This window comes from Varanus komodoensis, unplaced genomic scaffold (genome assembly GCF_004798865.1).
Source record: "Varanus komodoensis strain SLA01 unplaced genomic scaffold, ASM479886v1 scaffold7_3, whole genome shotgun sequence".
Lineage (NCBI taxonomy): Eukaryota > Metazoa > Chordata > Lepidosauria > Squamata > Varanidae > Varanus > Varanus komodoensis.
This window is the reverse complement of record NW_025336480.1, coordinates 22,455,658-22,476,201: the sequence shown is the minus strand read 5'-3', so window position 1 is coordinate 22,476,201 and position 20,544 is coordinate 22,455,658. Positions and strand designations below refer to the sequence as shown.

Sequence of the window (20,544 nt, the reverse complement as noted above, 5' to 3'; positions counted from 1 at the left end):
GCTCCAGTGGTGAAGGGAAAGGAGAGGATGAAAGAAGTTTTAGTCTTCCTCATGCTGAAGAACATTACCAGATGCATCAACTGTATACTGCTGTTTGGTAGCATGCATAGCTTTCCTCCTAGTTTTTTAGTGGTTCAGTGAAAGGTGTGTTCAGTATTTGTATCTATGCTAACTAACCTTGGAATTTCTTGACACCAAAGGTGGGCCAGGCAGGTATTAGATTTGTAACAGAAGCTACCTAGCCTGAAGTTCGCTTTCAGTTCTTTCTGGGTATCTGCAGCCAATTTAGATGGATACTAAAGTAAGATCTTCTCATTATTACATTTTCTTAGCTTGATTATTTCCTCTTATAATTGTTTAAATATATTCTGCATACCTTTCAAAGACACAAGTAATATAAACTGATTCCTCCATTCCTGAGGTCTCCTACTTGGTTAGATCTGTGCATTACAGCCAAGTCTTAAGTTGATTCCTCTCTGTCACTATAAATAGTTAGTGAATCATAGACAACTGCTCCCCAGGTTAAGTGTCTGTCAGCTGTAGACCTCTCTTTCTGTCATCTGGTTTTCAGTGATCTTACTACTAACCTTTTACTGTCAAGTTAGAACAACTTCATTGCTTGAGGTCTCCTTATTCAGAAGGCTAAGTAGGGTTAGGGCCCTCTGTCACTAAGAAAAATAAAAACGTGACATGTGCCTGGGTTAGCTGTGCACCTTCCTGGGTTCTAATTGAGACTGGTCAGATGTCAACCATTACCTTTTTCTGGCTAATAAATGCTTCTTCAAACTGTCAGCTTACAAATCATGAAGAAAATAAAATTTCGCAACTGGAAAGCCAGCAGTGCTTTTAAGATAATCAGCATATAAGCTTTGATGCATTTAAATATGCAAGGTTTCAAAAGAAAACATAAGAAAATGTACTATTAGTTTCATGATCCTGCATTTAAATATTGAAAAAGGCAAATTTAGTACAAATGAAGCAAATGGAAATATTGTAAATATTCCAAAAATTCTGCTGTCATCAGCATTTGAAGAATAGTAAGAAACTTCATTGTCTCTCAGTAGTGGAAGTTGAGTGTTTGAAATTTGGAGAGATACAATGCTATGCTTGAAATATAATAAATATATAATAAGTTGGTTATGACTCGGAGTAAAGGGCTGAATTTAATCTATTCTCAAATGAGCGAGTGGACAACTAGAAGGGGGAATTGAAAAGAGAGTAAGGGGTTGAAAGAAAGAAGCAAAGCTCTTGAAGGCTAATGAATGTGGAATTATATACCTCCGTGACCTAGTTACAGACTTCAGCAAAAACAATTGATTTGTAGAAATGTTTGTAGCCCAGTTATAGTGTATGCATACCAGATTTCTTACAGATAGGCAGTGTTGATGAATGCTACTTATTTTTTGTTAGACAGTGTTGTCTAATACAAACACACATAGAGAAATCACGTAATATTTTCTGTGGCATAATATAGATAATTTTTCTGAACCTATTCTTTACTTCTTAATGAACTAAAGTTTTTAGTTTTTTCAGCAGGCCATCTCAATGATAGAAACCAGGGTTCCTAAATATTGTCAGGCACATTTAGAATTCTGAGCCATGGTTCTGGGCACAGTCACCAAATGGCTGCCATGGAGGTTGCCAGTCACAGATCTCCCCATTTATAAAAGTTAAACATGTGAGGATGAAAGGCAAGTACCATACCGAAGTAGGGTATTGGACACAAAAACATGTTTTTGATCCAGTGGAATATTTGTTCCCTCTCCCAGTTGCTTTTTTCACACTCCACCTGCCCCTGATTTGGGTTACTATGCTTTCTCCCTACAACCCATTCCATATACCATTTTCTTTCTGTTATTTTGAACATTTTTACAGGCTGCTTTCCTCATTGTCACTCTTGTTTTCTGCACAGCTATTTGCATGTCAGGCTCAGCCTAAAAAGTTATATTGACCTGACAGAGGAAAGTGGGAAACAGCAACATTTTGTTCTCTTCTTTCACCTGTTGTACTTTCCAGTCTAAGACTAGTAGCCCAGGTAGCCATCTCAGTCTTGGAAAGTATATAGAGCTGAAAGAGAAAGTGAGAGAAGGTACAGTTCTCGCTTGCTTTCTCTGTTAGCACTGTGTACTGTACTTTGCAAGACTGAGATTGCTCCCTGTGCTTTTCTGAATGCAGGGAAGACAGTGAGCAGGGGAGCAGGAACACAGAGGTGTTGTAGTTGCCAGGAAAGTTTTTAATGATATAATTTATGCTGCAAAGACTATTGAAACCCCACACGTATACTACTGATTTACTTTTTCTGGAAAGGAGTGTGTGTGTTTAGTTCCTAACCTGTAGCTCCTAATAGTTTTAACCAGTATGCTGTATTGGATAATGTTAGGCTGGTACTGAAGACTCCTTGAAACTGAACTGGATTTTCTTGGTTGAACCATAGGGTTTATTTAACCCACTTACAGGGGAGTTTTGAGGATAAAATAAGAAATCTCTGAATTCTTTGGAGGAAAAAAAATTGTTTGTTCACGAAGTTTTAGATCACTTTGCATCAAAAATAGGACAATATATATCATGAGATGTAGATGGGCATATAATCATAAAATATATGGAAAAATATAATCACAAAGTATATTAAAAGGCAATAAAATAGATTAATTAAAAGGCAGTGAAAAGGACAGACTAACTAGATCAAATGCTGGGGTACACAGAAAATATTTCATTTGGAACTGACTATTAACCAGCTGGGGCTGATGGGAATTTGTCCAGAACATCTGGAGGGTACCAGCTCAGGGAAGATGACTTTTATTCAGGATTACTGTTATGCATTCTATGAGCACTCCTTTAAAGGCTGTTTAGAAACTTCATCTGGGACAAAATGCAGCCATTCAAATGCTTTTAAGTAGAAGGTAGTCAGATTATGTGACTCATACATGCTGTAACTGGCTGCCAGTGCATTTCTGATTCCAAATTAATGTGTTGGCATTGGCCTTAATAGCCCAGAAAGCAGTTTTGCCCTCAAACCACACAAGTGTGAATTCTGGTCACAAGAAGGGTATCCTGAATGACTGTTCTAGAATGGTCATAAAATCTTGGGCTTAATCCTTTAAGTTGTACCTAGGTTTTTGGTACAAGAATTAAGTGGTACTGAACTAGTTGTGATGCTACTAAAACAACTGAAAATAGTGACTACCATGCTATTTGAATTTATAATTAATTTGTAGGATCCATGTAATCATGGAGTATACCTGTTTGTATAGTGTATTCCCTGCTGTCTTTTGCAGATGCATAAGTTCAATTTATGTCAAGTACAAATACATTCACAGCACTATAGCAATATTACTTAGATGGGAAATACAGAGTTCTTAGTGCATAGCACTGCATGAATGGAGTAGAATTTAAGATTTTTTTTAGGGTGTGAGGCTTCAAGCACCAGGCTTCAAGCAGAAGCCTTACTAGAAGTAATATGAACAAGTTCCTTTGAGATAGTTGCTTCATATGTATGACAATAAAAATGAGCCCAAGATGGCATTTTTCTTTGGATGTGTGTTTGCAGAAACTATCTTTAAGCATAATGCTTTGTCTTTCTGAAAGACTAGCAAAATTAACCATCATAAACAAGTACTCATCACTTGCTAAATCAACTCATGTTGCAGAGTTCAACATTGATCTGGATTCTGGATTTATGGAATACTCTTTTAGTTCAGGCACAGCTTTGCCTATGTGAAATATCAAGTGAGGAAAAGAATAATTAAAGACCTTGCCAGCCTATTTGTTGATTCTAATTGTTGGTAATTTAAACATTGTTGCCTTTTTTAAAAGAGTGCATGGTTGAAGTGTATCTTACAATTGGATTAGGTAGAATAATTCCATACATAAAATAGTTTTTAGCACTTGAGAGGTTTTCCTGGTTCTTTTGAAACAAACAAACTGAGAACTGTATATATCCTGCTATGAGTCCTTTAAAATGGGTACCCTTCAAATAAAACAAAGTCTGTATAATCAAAGAAATGTGGAATATAGTGTTTCAGCATGTATGATATTTACTTAATGTTTAATTTTGTACTAACTTGAATTTACAAACTGTGTAAATTGATTTAATATTTTAAGATGTATTTTAAAACTATGGTATGTGTGTTCTTATTTCAGGGAAATGAGGCAAGCTACCCACTGGAAATGTGCTCGCACTGTAAGTTTATGCTTAAATAATTTATTTAAAAATGTGTGTTAAATGTTTTATATTGGATAATTGTAATTTATTTAAAACATTTCTATGCTGTCCCATTCGCAAAAAGCCTTGGGGCGGCTTACAAAACAGAAACCATTCACATAATTAACCTTAAAAATTTTGGAGACATTTTGGCACAATATAAAACCCAATAAATAATCAGTTAACAATTAAAATAACTTTTAAATAAAAAGGTCTTGGCCTGGTGCCAAAAAACAAATAACGACAGCGCCAGGCGGACCTCTCTGGGGAGCACATTCCATAGGTGGGGTGCCACCACAGAGAAGGCCCTCCTCTGGGTACTCACCCTCCTAATATCTTTCACGGAGGGTTGCCGGAGGAGGGCCTCTCCCGCAGATCTCAGGGAGCGGGAGGGCATATATGGATGCAAGCACTCCTTTAGATAACCAGGTCCCAAGCTGTTGAGGACTTTGTAGGTGATCTTCAGTGTTCATGTGTTTCATAGTCATAAAAGTAAGATTTGATGCAGTATCTTTTATACAAAAATTTGTTTACATTCCCATATTCCTTTTTACTGCAAATATTTGGAGTATTTATAGTAGAGACTAACTCAGGGATTAAAAGCACCCTCACTTCTTTTTCTGAAAACGCTTCTTCCATCCTAATATATCATACGTTATGGTAGCCATTCAGAAACCTCTTTTATAGCCATAGTCCTGAGAGTGCAACTCCCCAACATAAGATTAAGAGCATGTGTGAAAGTTAAAGTTAATAATAATCTAGTTATGACAATTCTTTTTTCTACCCAAAGGTCAGGCTTCTGCCATTTGAGGCATGAATGCCGCTAAGATAGGACCTTGCCCTCTTCGCTTGATGGGATAGAGGTTCTACATATTCCAGTTTGAGCATGCAAAGATAGTACTTACCTGACCTCAGTGCTTTTAAAAAAGTATTGAGCATTGAGGGAAGTGCATAACACACACACACACAGAATGAGAGACAGAGAGAGAGAGAGAACAGTTTTCTTCAAATGCCTGAAAGTTGGTTTGGTTTGAATCCAGACTTAGTCATGCTTAGAATACATCTGTTGGAATCATTAGACACACGAGCAGTAACTAAATGAAGTCCCATTTTGATTTCAATGGATCTACCTCCTCCAAACTTAGTTTAAGTTGGCAACTAGCCTATTCTGTATTTAAATTATTATGTTGCTGCATACCACCTGTATATGTTTTATATTCAAGTGGTATACAGTATGGTATAGTAATTAGTGTTTGTTGTGGCTAGTCGCAAAGTCATGTCTGACCCATTGTGACCCCATGGACAACATTCCTCCAGGCCTTCCTGTCCTCCACCATCCCCCAGAGTCCACTTAAGCTCACACCAACTGCTTCAGTGACTCCATCTAGTCACCTCATTCTCTGCCGTCCCCTTCTTTCGCCCTCAATTGTTCCCAGCATCAGGGTCTTCTCCAGGGAGTCCTTCCTTCTCATTAGCTGGCCAAAGTATTTGAGTTTCATCTTCAGGATCTGGCCTTCTAAAAAGCAGTCAGGGTTGATCTCCTCTGGGACTGACCGGTTTGATCGCCTTGCTGTCCAAGGGACTCGCAGGAGTCTCCTCCAGCACCACAATTCAAAGGCTTCAGTTCTACAGCACTCAGACTTCCTTATGGTCCAACGTTCACAACCATACATTGCAACTGGAAAAGCCATAGCCTTGACTATATGCACTTTTGTTGACAGGGTGATGTCTCTGCTTTTTAGTATGCTGTCTAGATTTGCCATAGCTTTCTTCCCTAGGAGCAAGCGTCTTTTAACTTGTTGGCTACAGTCCCCATCTGCGGTGATCTTGGCGCCCAGGAAATTTTCTGCTAAATGATCATGCTTATAGAATGCTTGTGAATCCAGACAGCTGAGTGTGATGTGTCTTGCCTTCTCCTTGCTGCACCCACTCTCAAAGGTGCCTCAAAACTGGGAGAAACTTTGAAACATGGTGTGGTGTTGTATGGGTGGGCACATCAACTCTGCCTCCATGCAGACATTCACAGAAATGAAATGACTTACATCATTTTCTTTGATGAGCGCAGAACACAAATGTAGCTCGGAAATAGTTGTGGTATTTCATTTTCACATTTCCTCTTGATCTGCCTTAGCCAATATGCCCTTATACCTTTGACCCATGCTCCCCAAGTTTCACAATAGGCACCTCAAAACATGTTCTGCAGCTCACCAGTTTTAACTATCCAGTAGCACTCATTCTTTGTGAACACTGCTTCTGAGATCATATGAATTCTCTTGACTTGTATTCAGTGGAACAGATACTGTTTGCATATCAAATTGATCCTTCCCCACACAGTCACTTTGCAGCCCTTTCTGCTTCAGAGCATTTGGAGCAGATCTGGAGTATACATGTGTGGGGGAGGAAGCAAAGAAAAATGCTTATTGGGTGAGTGAAGTTCACATAACATTTGATTAAACATGACTTTTCAAAACAGGTAAGCATCTTGTACTTCAGTTGCTGCTTTTGAATTCTTCCGTCATTTGAATTCTTCCTCCTTCCTTTGAGCTAAATCTCAGAGCCATTTTAAATCAGATGTCTTTTTAAGAAAAAAATGCAGTTGGAGACAGTCCTTCAACTTAAAAGAAAAAAAAAATGATCTTGCATAAACTGTGTTCACCAGGTTTGCATGCCCCAGGAATCCCTGTTCAGGATTTGGATATGCAGAAAGGCAGTTGCATGCACTGAAGTCTCAACATTTGTTAAATAATACCACAATGGGCTGTCACTTTATGTTAACTGGCGCAATACTTACCCATCAGTTGAAAAATCATATTGAATGTATTTACTATTCAGGAGGTATAAGACTCCAATCCATTGTTTGGGAATCCCTGTTCATTATGATAAAGCTAGTATCTAAGCACTACCTATTTGATTTTAATAGAAATAGAAATTGATGAGATTTAAGAAGTACATCACTGTTCTATGCATCGTAACTGACTCCTTTAAAATCCTTCAGAGTTAAATATTTATGGCTTAAAGAGAAAGTCCGTGATCAAACATGACAGATGTTAATATAGCTTGTCTATAGTAGCCATGTGACTGGAATTACCTAAGTACTATCAGGCTTCTGAATGCTTGACCTAACATTCAGTGGTTATAGTGAGCTGTAAGGCTAAATGTGTCATGGCATGTACTGTGAAAAAGTAAAGCAATTTTACTGGATTATATGTAAAGGTAACCTCTTGGTGTAAAGGTATATGCAATTACTATTCACTCTTAAGGAGAGTTTAATTTGTTTATCCAGGAAAGACATGTCCTTGTATCACAAGAATGCTCTATGGAGTTACTATGCAGTGAATTATTTCTGAAAAATACTTTTCCTTATCTCTCATCTTCCTTTAGTTGATGCAGATGAGATTAAACGATTGGGGAAGCGGTTTAAAAAGCTTGATCTGGATAACTCTGGTTCTTTAAGTGTGGAAGAGTTCATGTCTTTGCCTGAATTACAACAGAATCCACTGGTACAACGAGTAATAGATATATTTGATACAGATGGAAATGGTGAAGTGGACTTCAAAGGTAAGAAGCAGTTTTCTTTTATTAGAGAGATATTTATTAGCAGATGCAAATAGTGTATTCTTGCATGCATATATTCAGGAACATTCCCCTGAGAATGGGCTCTTTGGTTTATATTAAGTACAAGTCCTACTTGGAATAGACTCTTTGTGATAAATTGGACTTAACAGAGTGACCTTTTGTGTATGGGTTTGTTGTTGTTGTTGTTTTTGGGCAGTGTCTTGCAGAAGTCTTCACCCTCCCCCTTTGCTTTTCCACATTTTCTTTTATTACAACCTGGAAATGAAGTGGATTTAATTAGCATTGTTACATTGGATGTACACAAGATGCTCAACACTGTGGAAGTAGAGAATAGTTTATTGTGGCCCAAAGGTTAAATAAACAAAAACAAACTGGCTTTTTTGAGTTGCACAAGTATTCACCCTTCTTTCCCAGTTAACACTTGATAGAAGCACCTTTGGCAGGAATTACAGCTGTGAGTCTTCTTGGATAAATATCATTTTGGTGCTTCTGGGTCTTGCAGTGTTTGCCCATTCTGCCAGACAAAACTGTGCCAGTTCTGTCAAGTTGGTGAAAAGCAGCTTTCAAATCTTGCCACAGATTCTCATTGGGCTTTGACTGGGCATTAAAACACTCACTTTCTTGTTTTTAAACTACCTCATTTTTACTTTGGCCATCTATTTAAGAACATTGTCCTTCTGGAAGGTGAACCTCCACCTCAGTATTAGGTCTTCATTAGTTTTCTTCCAGGATTCCCTATATTTGGTTCTTCCATCTTTCCCTCAGCCCTAACTAGTTTTCCAGTCTCTGCCATGAAAAAACATGCTACTACCATGTACTCATTGCAGCCACAAGCATACTTTCAACCATTCAAACCGTACATATACCATCAACCAGACATACACAGCCAACCTAAACACAGCCACAGAATTTCATCCACAAGTCACAGATGGGACATTCAGTCTACCAACTCTCTAAACAACATAAAAGATGACTTCCTCTACTACAGTCTCATCCTCAGTTCAACTCTTGCTTGGAGTGTTCTTGCTACTCCTCCCATCCCACTCTCAACAAGAGGGAGTTTTCTTTTTTTCTTTTCCATAGGCTTCTGCCCATAACAGAAGAAGCAGCACAAAATGCAAGCCTCTGACCCAGCATGGGCAATAGTCCCTAAGCCTATGGATCACTTCCCATCCCATTGTGAATCTAAGCACACAACCATGCAGCACAAACTTACAAGAAAGAAAAAAAGGACATCATTGTGGCATCCTAAAGAGGCACACTAAAGGGATGTGCCCCTTTTGGTGTTGTCCCTGCTAGCTTGTTCTTGTTCACTTAACTTTTGTTCCATGATTAAGATACTTTACAACTTCACGGTACTGAGTGTTGTGTATATCAAGTGGGAGTAATGCCAATTAAATCCATTCCATTTCTGGGTTATAGCACAACCAAATGTGGACAAGTCAAAGATGGGGAGTGAATACTTCTTGAAGGCTGTGTCTATAGTTATACCTTTAATTATTCTTGATTGAACTAGCACATCCTCATGTTTGGTAATTGAACATCCCAATTGAGAAATATACAAAAAGCTAGAAAGAAACAGAATGTTTAACATGACAATTTACTTCAGTTTAGAAAATACTTTACAAAAAAATACATGCAGCCACTTCAATTTGTGCAGGGACTTCACGTAAAATAGGTGTATTTGTTTGTGCTACTTTATGACATTTACATTATTCCTCAGTTGCTTGATGAAAAACATGTCATTTTCTAAGTGCACAGAGTGATTGCAGAAAATAATTTTGTCTCTAACAATGTGGGGAACTCTCTAATAAAAATAATGGTAGTGTTATATAGAATGATTTCAGCTAAGATCCAACATATGACTAGGGTTGCAATCCTGTATTTACCTAGAAGTAAGCCCCATTACTTCTAAGTAGACATATAAAGAAGTCAACTGTTTTAAGTTGAGCTTAATGTAAGGTTGGGAATTGCCAGTTTCATATTTGAAAATTAATTTTGGCTCTAAACTTTATAGTCTTTCTCAGAAATATTAAGGGTTAGGGATGTTCAACACTTCTCAGTGGCAAGAATTCTAAGTATGTTCTTTGTTTTCTCATGAAATCAATTTGACTTTAAAATATTTAATTTTGGCTGGATTGTCCTAATGTTGTAAATGTATTACTTAAAAAAAAATTTACCTTAACTTGGAGAGAGGCAAATCCTAATATGCACAGTTGAAAACTTGCTTCTAGCTCTTTAGGAACTGACATATTACAGTTATGGAAATCTCTAGTGGGCATTGCTTATTCTTGCAGGGAAAAATGTATACAATTTAGAATACAACTGAGTAGTATGCTTTCATGCACATGAATAACTGAACAGTTATTCCCAGATAAATAATTTTATTCAATTCAGGAAAGGGGAATAATAATCTACAGTTTATTTTAACCATCTGTAAATGGTTTTTGCATATACATCCTGCAAGAGTAGTTCATGGAAAGCTTAAAATGACACACCCTCAACAGTAGGAATAGATTCATCAAACTAAAATACATGAACTATTGTATATTTTTAGTCTTTATTTGGCCTTAGACAAGCCTCATAAAATGAATTCCAGATTTGGTGGTACAACAACAGAAAAGGCCCCATCCTGTTCCATTCCTTATGCCATTGCAGATGACACAGAAACTGCAGCAGGGTCTCTGAAGAACAAAATACACAGTCAGATAAGGGTGGAAAGAAGTGCCCTTTGAGGTATCCTAGTCCCAATGGTTTAGGGTCCTGAAAATTAAAAACAGTAATTTAAAATGTGCTAGGAAATGGACCGGTAGCAAGTATCACTGTTTCAAGACTGGTAAGATGCTCTGTCCTAGTTAATAACCTAGCTGCAATATTCTTTACTAAACGTAGTTTGTAGTCAGACTTCAAGGGCAGCTGCACATTCAGTGCATTAGAATAGATCATTATAGTCAGATTATTTCTGTCTACAGGAGGCTGCGTCTTGACACACAAAACCAAGCAGCATCTCCAAGGTGTGAACTTGATCCGAAAATGGAGTATAGCCTCATCCAGAACAGGACATACTTTGTGTCCAAAGGCATCTTACTGCGACTGAGGTTTAGTTAATTGGCTCTCAGTCCATTACCAGTTCCAAATACAATTGGTATTGACACAAAGTTTTCTCCCATTGTAGATCTAGAAGGAAGCGGTGGCATCTGAAATAAGAGCCCTAAGAGTAGCATATCAGAACATAACTTTTTCTGTTTGTTTCTTGATAGTTTCGCGCTAAGTTCCAGTTCAGCCCAGCTAATTATCTGAATTTAAATTTCCTGTAGGTATTACCTTCTATTCCAAGAAAGGGAAAGGCATATATAGCTATGGAAGCACCTTAGTTACTAAGTCACATGCTTATATCACGGGATGCTTTCTTCTTACTATATACCTTAGATTACTACCTACTTTTGATTTGCCCTTGATATTTAAAAAAATAATAATATATATCTCTTCACCTGATAAATTTTTGCATTACTCTTGTATTTAATGTGCTACTTGTATGTAGCTTATTAATAGCCATATTATTACCACACTGGAAATGTGTAAAAGCTGGAGAATTTTTATGTTTGGTAGATATGATTTTACTGAACCTGGTTATCTCAAACTGTAGTTCGTGGATGTGGTAAACATGACCTTGAGTACCCTTCATCCCCTTCTTAAAATGCAGAATATTATCCTGGAGTTATTGTAGTAGGTATTCAAAAATAATAGGAACAGAAATACAGTGAACTTGAGTTACCTCAGTTCTTACCTAATCTCTCTTACCTTATAGTTCCTGTCATCATGATAAGAATTCTGTCAAACTGTGAGTTAAAAAATATAGGTATCATTTTCACTAGGAAGGTTTTCTTATCCCCTCCTCTTTCACCAGCACTCAGAAACCTGCCTCTCCACTGAACACTTTGCCATAGGTCAGGTTGTGGCCTAGGAAAAGGAATTGGTAGAAAATCTATGAGTGGAGCAGAGGGTGTTTCTGCCCAATTTTGCACAAACTGGCTTTTGGGCATTTTGGGGGACTCTGGGTATTTCTTGAGAGAGAAAGTCACTGTTCACCTACGTCTTTCTGAGAGGAGATAGCTGCATCTACCACATACCAGTTTTTTCTTCACAATACTTGGGAAAATCCCAGCTTTTATTGAAGCCGAAGTTGCTCACAGGAAAGTGTGGCACCAAAAAATCACCCAAGACAAAACAAGCTATATTAGCGTTTAAAACTTATTTCTGGAGGATGCTAGTCAAGCATTACTAAATTCCACAGGGAGAGACAATTTAACTTGAATGTATTTTGGGATATGTAAAATATGTTATAAATGCTCTTCTTGTCTATGTTCTGTAGAATTTATAGAAGGCGTCTCCCAATTCAGTGTCAAAGGTGACAAAGAACAGAAGTTGAGGTGTAAGTATTTTATGTTTTCTAGTTTGTCAATAAAACATTCATAGTTGGAAACTTTTCTTTGTTTCTCCATGAAATCATACTTGACATCTGTAAAGAGATACTATTTTGAAACTCAGACTTAATCCTTAATTAAGTGAGGAATGGAAGGTTGCCATTAACTGTATTCTGGCCTCTATCCTAACTGTACCCTGGACTCACCAGAACACCCCAATTCTCTTTTTCTTTTGACATCAGGGGGAGCATAGGATATTCATACTCCAATGAGTATTTTAGATTTGAAGGCTCTTAAATAAGGAAATCCTTTTCCATTTCCTGTTGGCATTTTTACATGATCAAACACTGCATTCACAGTTTATTAAGGCTTTTACCAAGCAAATAAACATGTATGTTGTGATATAAATTTGATCTTAGAGCTAGCCTAGAAGAGTGTCACTATGTTGTGGGGTTGGTTTTAGTACTCAAGAAGTCCCATGGAAGTAAATGTGACACATTTCCAGCTAAATGGGTCCAAAATTTTACTTGTAATTTTATTAACTTTGAATGGGAGCATACCAGTCTATTTATGAAGTCAAGCCAGCTTTGCATAGTTTTTGGACATTTAAACAATGGTTATAGAAAGATAATTCCGATGGAACACAGACTTCCAGAAAAAATGTTTTTACTTTTATTCTTTTCACCTCTCCTAACAAAATAAGATGAAAGAAGGTCAAACATTCAGTCTTTGCAACTTCACTAAGTGAAGAATGTAAAAGCTTTTACTGTAATTAGTGAAGTATTCCTACCATTTGCTCAGCTTCTGAGATAAAAATGTTTATGAACCCTCAGCTGCTCAGAACTTATTAAATCACCAGTACTCGAGTCCTTAGGACAGATCATAGGAAAAGGAGCAGAGAAGGTTGGAAGCATTATTACCACATCATTAGAAAATGGTTAACATGGGTGTAAAGGGAAAATCATGGAGTGGAATGGGTGATGTTATGAATAGAATAAATATCTTGGCAGATTTCAAATTTGCTACTGAGTTTTTCTTAATTTTCTTGCAGTTGCTTTTCGCATTTATGACATGGACAAAGATGGTTATATCTCAAATGGGGAGCTGTTCCAGGTACTGAAGATGATGGTTGGGAACAATCTGAAAGACACTCAGTTGCAGCAGATCGTAGATAAAACCATAATAAATGCAGATAAAGATGGTGATGGAAGAATATCCTTTGAGGAATTCTGTGCTGTAAGTGTATTTTTACCAAAATGTCCCCCCCCCACACACACACACAGTGTTCCGTTTTATTTTCACTTTGAATTTGGTGTTATTTCCCATCAAATGCCTTACTTAGATAACTTAGCTAGTTATTAAAGAATTGTGTGTGTGTGTGACTCATCCTATGCCTTCACTACTTTTCTTTTCATCTTCTTGATATGGACTTCTTGCTTACTTGACATAATTGTACTTTTCTCACTAATGTGGCTTTCTAAGGAGTCCACTAAGACTACTTTGCAGTGAACATATTCTCCAGGGCACATGTGGGATGACTCCGCACATGCTTTCTTCCCCTGCAGCATTCTGCTCCAGCCAGCCTGCCAAACAATTGTTTGGCACTTTGTCAAGATAATTATTAAGGGAAATAAAGCATTTGTCTCCGTTCCCTGGAGAATCGCTGCAGTGGGGCAAGGTTAAAAGCTCCTCATCACCTTTGTTATGCTGCTAAAGATTTCTGTGATTCAGAGGAGAGTGTAAATTTGCACTATCAGACTGATTCTTGAGAAAGATTTGGCATCTCTGCTCCCCTTCCCTCCCTGTTGAATGAACCTTTTGGCAGCCCAAACAGCTTGCAGCAGCTATGGAGATTGTGGTGGGAGGTGGGTACATAGGGGCTCTACTCTAACTGATGTGGTAATATCACTCTAATTCTCACCTTGTAATCTTAAATCAACATTTCAGGTTGTAGGAGGCCTAGATATCCACAAAAAGATGGTGGTAGATGTGTGACTCTTTAGGATACCACCCAACACTTTTGCTTTCTTCTCCATCTCTGAAGATCTGCTCAAGACGTCCAGCAACGCTCTCTGTGTATTTAAATGGAAGTATTTTTCTCTGTGAAGCCACATTTTCCAACATGAGCCTCATGAAGCCAACTAAGTGTTATTGAACTTTTATTCTCTCAATAACTCAAGTGTAGCACTTTAAGGTCTGAAGGACAGCAAGATGGAAAGAGCATATCAGTGTGGTGGAGAAAGGGAAGGGGGTTGGCTTTTTAATTTATTTTTCTCATCTTTTATAACAAGAAAATATCTATCTATATATATATGTGTGTATTTATATATAGATATATATGTAGCTTTCTATATGTAGTAGCTAGGTGGGCTTTAATTTAATATACTTGATTCAGAAACAAAACTAGAGTACAAAGTGCCAAGCAGAACATTAACAGTTCAATATAAGGATATACATCTTTACTTTTATGTCACACAATTTTATATATATATAGTAGAAGAATGTAAAGTTTTAAATGGTTGTTGGGTCAACTCTTTCCTTTTTCCTGTGACTATTTCAGATATTTATATATTGACTGGCTGAGATAGCATTGCTTCCTGTTAATTTACTTAATTACTTTTTTGTAAGACAGGAAACTTAAGTTTGTTTATATACCTGTTGATATATTACCAGACACTGCATCTTTGCTTGATAGCTTTTAATAGAATTCTACTCAATAGTATGACAAAATGTAATTTAATGTTTATGCCAAGAACTAGTCATGGTGTGCAAATGCTTATGCACAAGATGCTTATGGCCATTTCATCTTTTCACATACTAAATAGGTGTTGTTGCCCATAATATACCCAAGTAAACATCAGCAGTTCCATTAATTACAGATAAAACAGTTGAAAACATTTATTTTTGTCAGCACTTAGCTTAAGAATTTAAGATTAACAAGATTGTGTAGGATTCCTTTTGCACAGTGAGACTATAAAGCCTCTCTTGCCATTAAGTTATGTTCCAACTATATAGTTTCCCTTATTCATTTAATGTAGTACTTAAAAGTTGCATAGAAAAACTGGTAATATTTTATATATGTGTATATAGGATTATTACAGGGAAAACATTTACCTATGCCATAGGGAAGGAGGAAAGCTTCACATTATCTAAATTTATACCTCTTGTTTTTCTCTAGTTCTTCACTGGAGAATTTTTTCTAGATTTTTCCATATCATGACTTGTAATGGATACTAACTTGATATGTGTGATATAAAAGTAGCGAGCCATGTTATACAACTTTATATCATCCCTTTCCTTTTCTGCAATGGTACTTATTGGCTAGAAGAAAAATACATTAGATTTTTTAGACTAGTACACCCTTTCCCATATAGCAGTTTTTCTATTTAAAAAGGTTTTATAATCAGCAATGGAAGGGGCAGGTTGTATGAACTTTAAATCACTTGCCTGCCTGCCACAGCTGTTCCTTCAACTGAGTGCTGCACATCATGGGCTCTGTCTGTGAGAGAGAAATCCAGGTGCTTGGTGTCCTTGCATGACATGAAGTTTTGCATGTAGATCGATTTGAAATGTTCCTCTTGTTTACATGATTTGCAGAATTTTAAAAAAGATACTGTTGCCAAACTTTGGTAAATGTTAAAACAGAGAATCTCCACTACGTGTAACTTTCTTCCTCTGGATCAGTACGTGGCTTATAATCCCAGCCAGTGGTTGTATCTGTTCCAGTGTCAACTGCCATGTGCTCTGCTTCAAGGGGGAACTAGTCTTTTTGTGAATTTTTTGTACATAAGTATTTGTTACAAACATTTTAGCAAATGCTTTCTATTTCTTAATTGCTTGTGCATATCCTGGCTGGCGTTATAGAAAATAGTGCTAACATTACTTTCTTATTGGGGGATAAGCCTTTTTTAGTTTGTGTGTGAAAAATGGATTACCTTGAATGTTTAGTTTTTCCTCTGCATGCTACATCATACAATGTTGGAACTATAGGAACCTTCATGATGTATGAATAAAAAATAAAATATTTGAACTTTACCATAGTATTGTGCTTAAGCCTCCATGGAACTAAAGAATGGAGTTTTAGGTTAATTAAAACTTGATTCTAGCGTATGCATAAATAATTGGTGCTATTTTATTCTCTCAATGGTAACTGTATCAGTGTTGTGCATTCATAGGAGTACTTGGTCCTGAAACCAGTAGAATGGTGTGGACAGACGCTAACAGATCTACATGTCATTTCACTAATCCAATAGTGGGGCCTAATAAACTTTAAAAACATAAGTAACTGCATTTGGGCTAGAAATGGGGAATCTTGTTTGGTCTTAATTTTTAACGAAACTGAGTTATACAGTGTCTAGACTAATTTGTGGATTTTAACAGCAATCCTTAGGACTACATGCTTCTCCAAATTTTGCAATGGTCTTTGGCTCAAATTGCATTGAAATGTAGAATGTAAATTCTTGTGCAGTTTAAGTAAGTTGCAGTTGATACAGAAATTATATGGAACACAGATTTTGGCTTGAAAACTGGCAAGATCTATATACAGATTGGTTTGCCTAACTCTAAGATGGACTTTCATACCTTTCTGATAGTGTTCTCATCTATGATTTCATCTGTGCTGTATCACATTACCAGAATTCCCTCACTCTTCACTGAGCTTTTAGAGAACATGAGCTGTTGCAGCTGGGCACCACTTTGTACATACAAAAAAGCATTATTTGCAAGCCAGGGGTACAAGTGCACAAGTACTTGCAGTCAGACTCTCACATTTAATTCTTACAAGCACTTAACTGAAATATGGAACTAACAAAGTTAGAGGTTTTTTACTACACCAAACCCTGGTGGAAAAACAAGAGTATTCACTACATTGTAAATTATTTTCAGGACAAATAATGTACTTGGTATACTGGAGGTAGGAACATAGGAGAAATGTGTAACTGTTGTGAGCTGGGTTCCGCTTTTCACACAAAGTCACAGTCCTTTCTTGAAAAACGTTCTTTATTCACCAAAGCATTTTTCAGATGCACAAATACCCAGAATGAATTTGAGCATGCACCGAGCAGTTTGATTTCAATTTAGTATACACCTCCAAGAACTTTCCTTATGAGCATGCTTGGGCCCCATCCCTTAAGGAGGGGCCTTCTGAAGGCAAACACGCCGCCTCTCTTTATGATGATTCACTATTTGGGCTGCCCTCTGCCGATGTCAGGTCATGGGGCTGAGAATTGTACCTGTTTCGTCTCTCTATGAGAAACTCCCCTCCCATTAACTCGGCATCTTGGATATTCCCAGGCTACCTGCCCACCTGGAGAGCTTGACCTTGATATAAGCACCTCTGCTTCTCTCACCTTAATATCTGGAACTGACTCACATTCTGAGGCCCCTTCTGCTATTCCTCCAGCTAGGCAGCCTTGAGATGGTGCACCAAGAGCAACTGACTTTCACATACCCAAGAATAGTAGTTGCCTGTTTATCCATCACCATGCTTGTAAAACACTGTCATGCATATGAAAGGGTTCTGTGAGTACACACTGCAGGATTTTTAAAATGCATTAATTTTAATGTGTCTAATAAGTTCATGTGCTTGAAGCCTGCATTTTCGGCCTTTATAGGCAGATGACTATAACCAGTACAGTTTTCCAGGCCACAGTTTGAAACTGGGAAGTTTAGCATGGGCTTGCCACCCCTTCCCCGGGGCATGGAGCAGGAAGTCCTTGATTGCAGGGGCACAAATAAGCATAGCTTCACTTTGACAGGTGTGGTTATTTGCTTTCACTGTGTCAAAGTAAGGGCTAGTCTCACCATTGCAAAAGCCAGGTTCCATTGCTAGTTCAGAAGAGTTAAAAATCCCCCGATTCAAACCATCATAAAAATGAATTCATTTACAGTAAAAATGTGTAAATAAAGTCATGGTCTAATTTTTGGTAGTGCTCCCTTGCTGTAGCTTGCATTCACTACAGTTAGCAGTAAAAGGGTCAACTGCCCTGGTTCAGTCAGCTGTTCCCACCACTCTTTCAAAACCATGGAGGAAACTGTTTAGCCAGAGCTTAAGTATATTGTACAACTCAGGTTGATACATTTAACAAACTTTTTGCATCCCCATCTCAGTCCCCCAAATTTTAAGAGCTAGCCTGCTGATGGTGCAGTGGTTAAGAGAATGGGACTGGGACTCAGAGGATCTGGGTTCTAGTCCCCGCTCAGCCATTGAGCCAACTGGGTGACTTTGGGCCAGTCACAGACTCTCAGCCCAACCTACCTCACAGGGTTGTTGTGGGGATGAGATGAGAGGAGGAGAGATGATGTAAGCTGCCTTGAGTCCTTTGCAGGAAAAAGGCAGGATATAAATCACAATAGAAATCACAATAAGAACTTGGTATTATGGCTTGCAAGATTTTGGTGTTACATTACTGGGGGAATCATACAAGGATTCTTTTGTTTTTGGTGTTCCCTGAAAGTACCTGGATAATGGCTAATAAAACTCTCAGGGTCAAGAGAAAGATTCCCTAGAAAGTGGCTCCAGTAGATGCTGGAATAATAGCTAGGCCTCAACAGTCTGCTCCTTATGCTGGGTCTTCCCATTGGGGGATGGACAAGATAGCATCCTGAGCAGATACACTGGTGCATTGCTCCCACCTGCATTTTGGTTTTAAGTGTTCCTGTGTCTTCTCTGACCTATCTTCCTTTGAACTGAAGCTGACTTGTTGCTTGCCAAAGAATGAAGAACATCTCTTTGGTACTTATCCTCAGCTTTTTCCTCCTGAGGACATTCCCCAGAAAGTGGAAAAAGCATTCTTTATTTTATCATCAGCTCATGAGATTTTTAACCAAAAAAATATATTAAAAAGACATATATGAAGGTTGTGCCTGTCTACTATTTTCCATTCGGAAATAAAATACACAGTAGGAAAAGTTTTTTAATGCTGTTGGGGGGGGGGGTTTAACCCCCAGGAAATTAAAACATACTGCATACTGTGAACAGCCTGAGATCCATTTCTCATTGATGGGTTTCTGTGTTGGAGGTGAACTTCCAGACATGCTTAGTAAGAAAAGGAAAATGCTGGCTTAAGCACAGTGCAGGCTACAAAACTCTAATACAGGCAGCCCACAGTTCACTGCACAGAATTGGTAACCTCGGTTTACTAGCTAAAAATGCATTCAATTTGAAACATGGACGCATTAGACAAGATAGAGTGAAAGCCAACATGTGCTACCTTTTATTACACATACCAGTTAACCCAAATACATTCAAGAATCTGACAGTATGGCTGGCTTTGAACACAACTGTAGTAGCTGTCCTTTGGAGTCATGTTGGAGCTGTCAGTCTGTTCCTGTGATTCTGCTTCTGCATACATGTTGTTTCTTGTGTAAAAATTCCTATAGCACCAAACTGAGAGTCCTTGGTTTTAAAACCTTTCCGCTGCTCTACTAGCCACTGCTCTAATATTGCCATAAACCTTTGATGGAGGACTTCCTGTAGAAGAAGGAAATATGTTAATACTACTGATCATAAATACATTATATCATCGATTAGAACAATTGAACATCTCACTAGACAGTCTTGAGCTGCAAGAAATGCTCACACCAAAAGCAAAAGGAGTCATGGCACTGGAGTTTTCTACAAAGCAGCATATCCTAACTCTGAGTGTAAATTAGCCACTGTACAATGCTTATGTAGTCAAGTGTCTACTACTGCTGCCATCCCATCTTTCTACTAAAAAAATCAGTCTTTTCTCTGCAGCAGTATGTTACTAAGATATACTTAACCCCAACTAGAAGGGAACATTACTTCGACGACTATCCCAAATCCAGAGTATCAAAGAAATACACTACATTAACACTAGTATTTAAAAGCTATTCACAAGTGTGAATACAATTTCATTTCAATTTCTCTAAATAACAAACAAACATGGGACCCTCAAGATATGGCTATACTGCAATTCTCTTTAGCCTTAGTATAGGCTGTATAGGTGAGGGATGATAAAGGTAAAGGTTTCCGCTTGACATTAAGTCCAGTCATGCCTGACTCCAGGGGGCGGTGCTCATCTCCATTTCCTAGCGGAGGGAGCCAGCGTTTGTCTGCCATGACTAAACCCCAAAGTGCACGGAATGCTGTTACCTGCCCACCGAAGTGGTACCTTTTTATCTTCTTGCATTTGCATGCTTTCGAACTGCAAGGTGGGCAGGAGCTGGGACAGAGTATGGGAGCTCACCCCATTGTGCAGATTCGAACCGGCAACCTTTCAATCAACCAGCCCAGCAGCACAGCGGTTTAAACCACTGCGCCACCTGAAAGTATCTTTCTTGTAAGCTACAGTCCATAGCTTACAAGCCTATTTGCCTATG

The 20,544-nt window shown here is 38.0% G+C and overlaps 2 protein-coding genes across 4 annotated transcripts in view; one reads left to right on the top strand and one right to left on the bottom strand.

The window, feature by feature from the left end:
* The window catches only part of PPP3R1 (protein phosphatase 3 regulatory subunit B, alpha), a 50,124-nt gene extending 33,888 nt beyond the window's left edge, over positions 1-16,236 (top strand). For both annotated transcript variants that reach the window (XM_044454707.1, XM_044454708.1), the window contains exons 2-6: positions 4,141-4,180; positions 7,583-7,759; positions 12,150-12,209; positions 13,253-13,437; positions 14,149-16,236. In XM_044454707.1, the coding sequence (XP_044310642.1) occupies positions 4,141-4,180; positions 7,583-7,759; positions 12,150-12,209; positions 13,253-13,437; positions 14,149-14,196 (510 nt within the window). In that variant the 3' untranslated portion in view covers positions 14,197-16,236. The remainder of the gene's footprint in view (positions 1-4,140; positions 4,181-7,582; positions 7,760-12,149; positions 12,210-13,252; positions 13,438-14,148) is intronic.
* A 3,151-nt stretch (positions 16,237-19,387) lies between these two features.
* Positions 19,388-20,544, bottom strand: part of PNO1 (partner of NOB1 homolog) — a 31,246-nt gene continuing 30,089 nt past the window's right edge. For both annotated transcript variants that reach the window (XM_044454704.1, XM_044454703.1), the window contains one exon: positions 19,388-19,672. In XM_044454704.1, the coding sequence (XP_044310639.1) occupies positions 19,605-19,672 (68 nt within the window). In that variant the 3' untranslated portion in view covers positions 19,388-19,604. The remainder of the gene's footprint in view (positions 19,673-20,544) is intronic.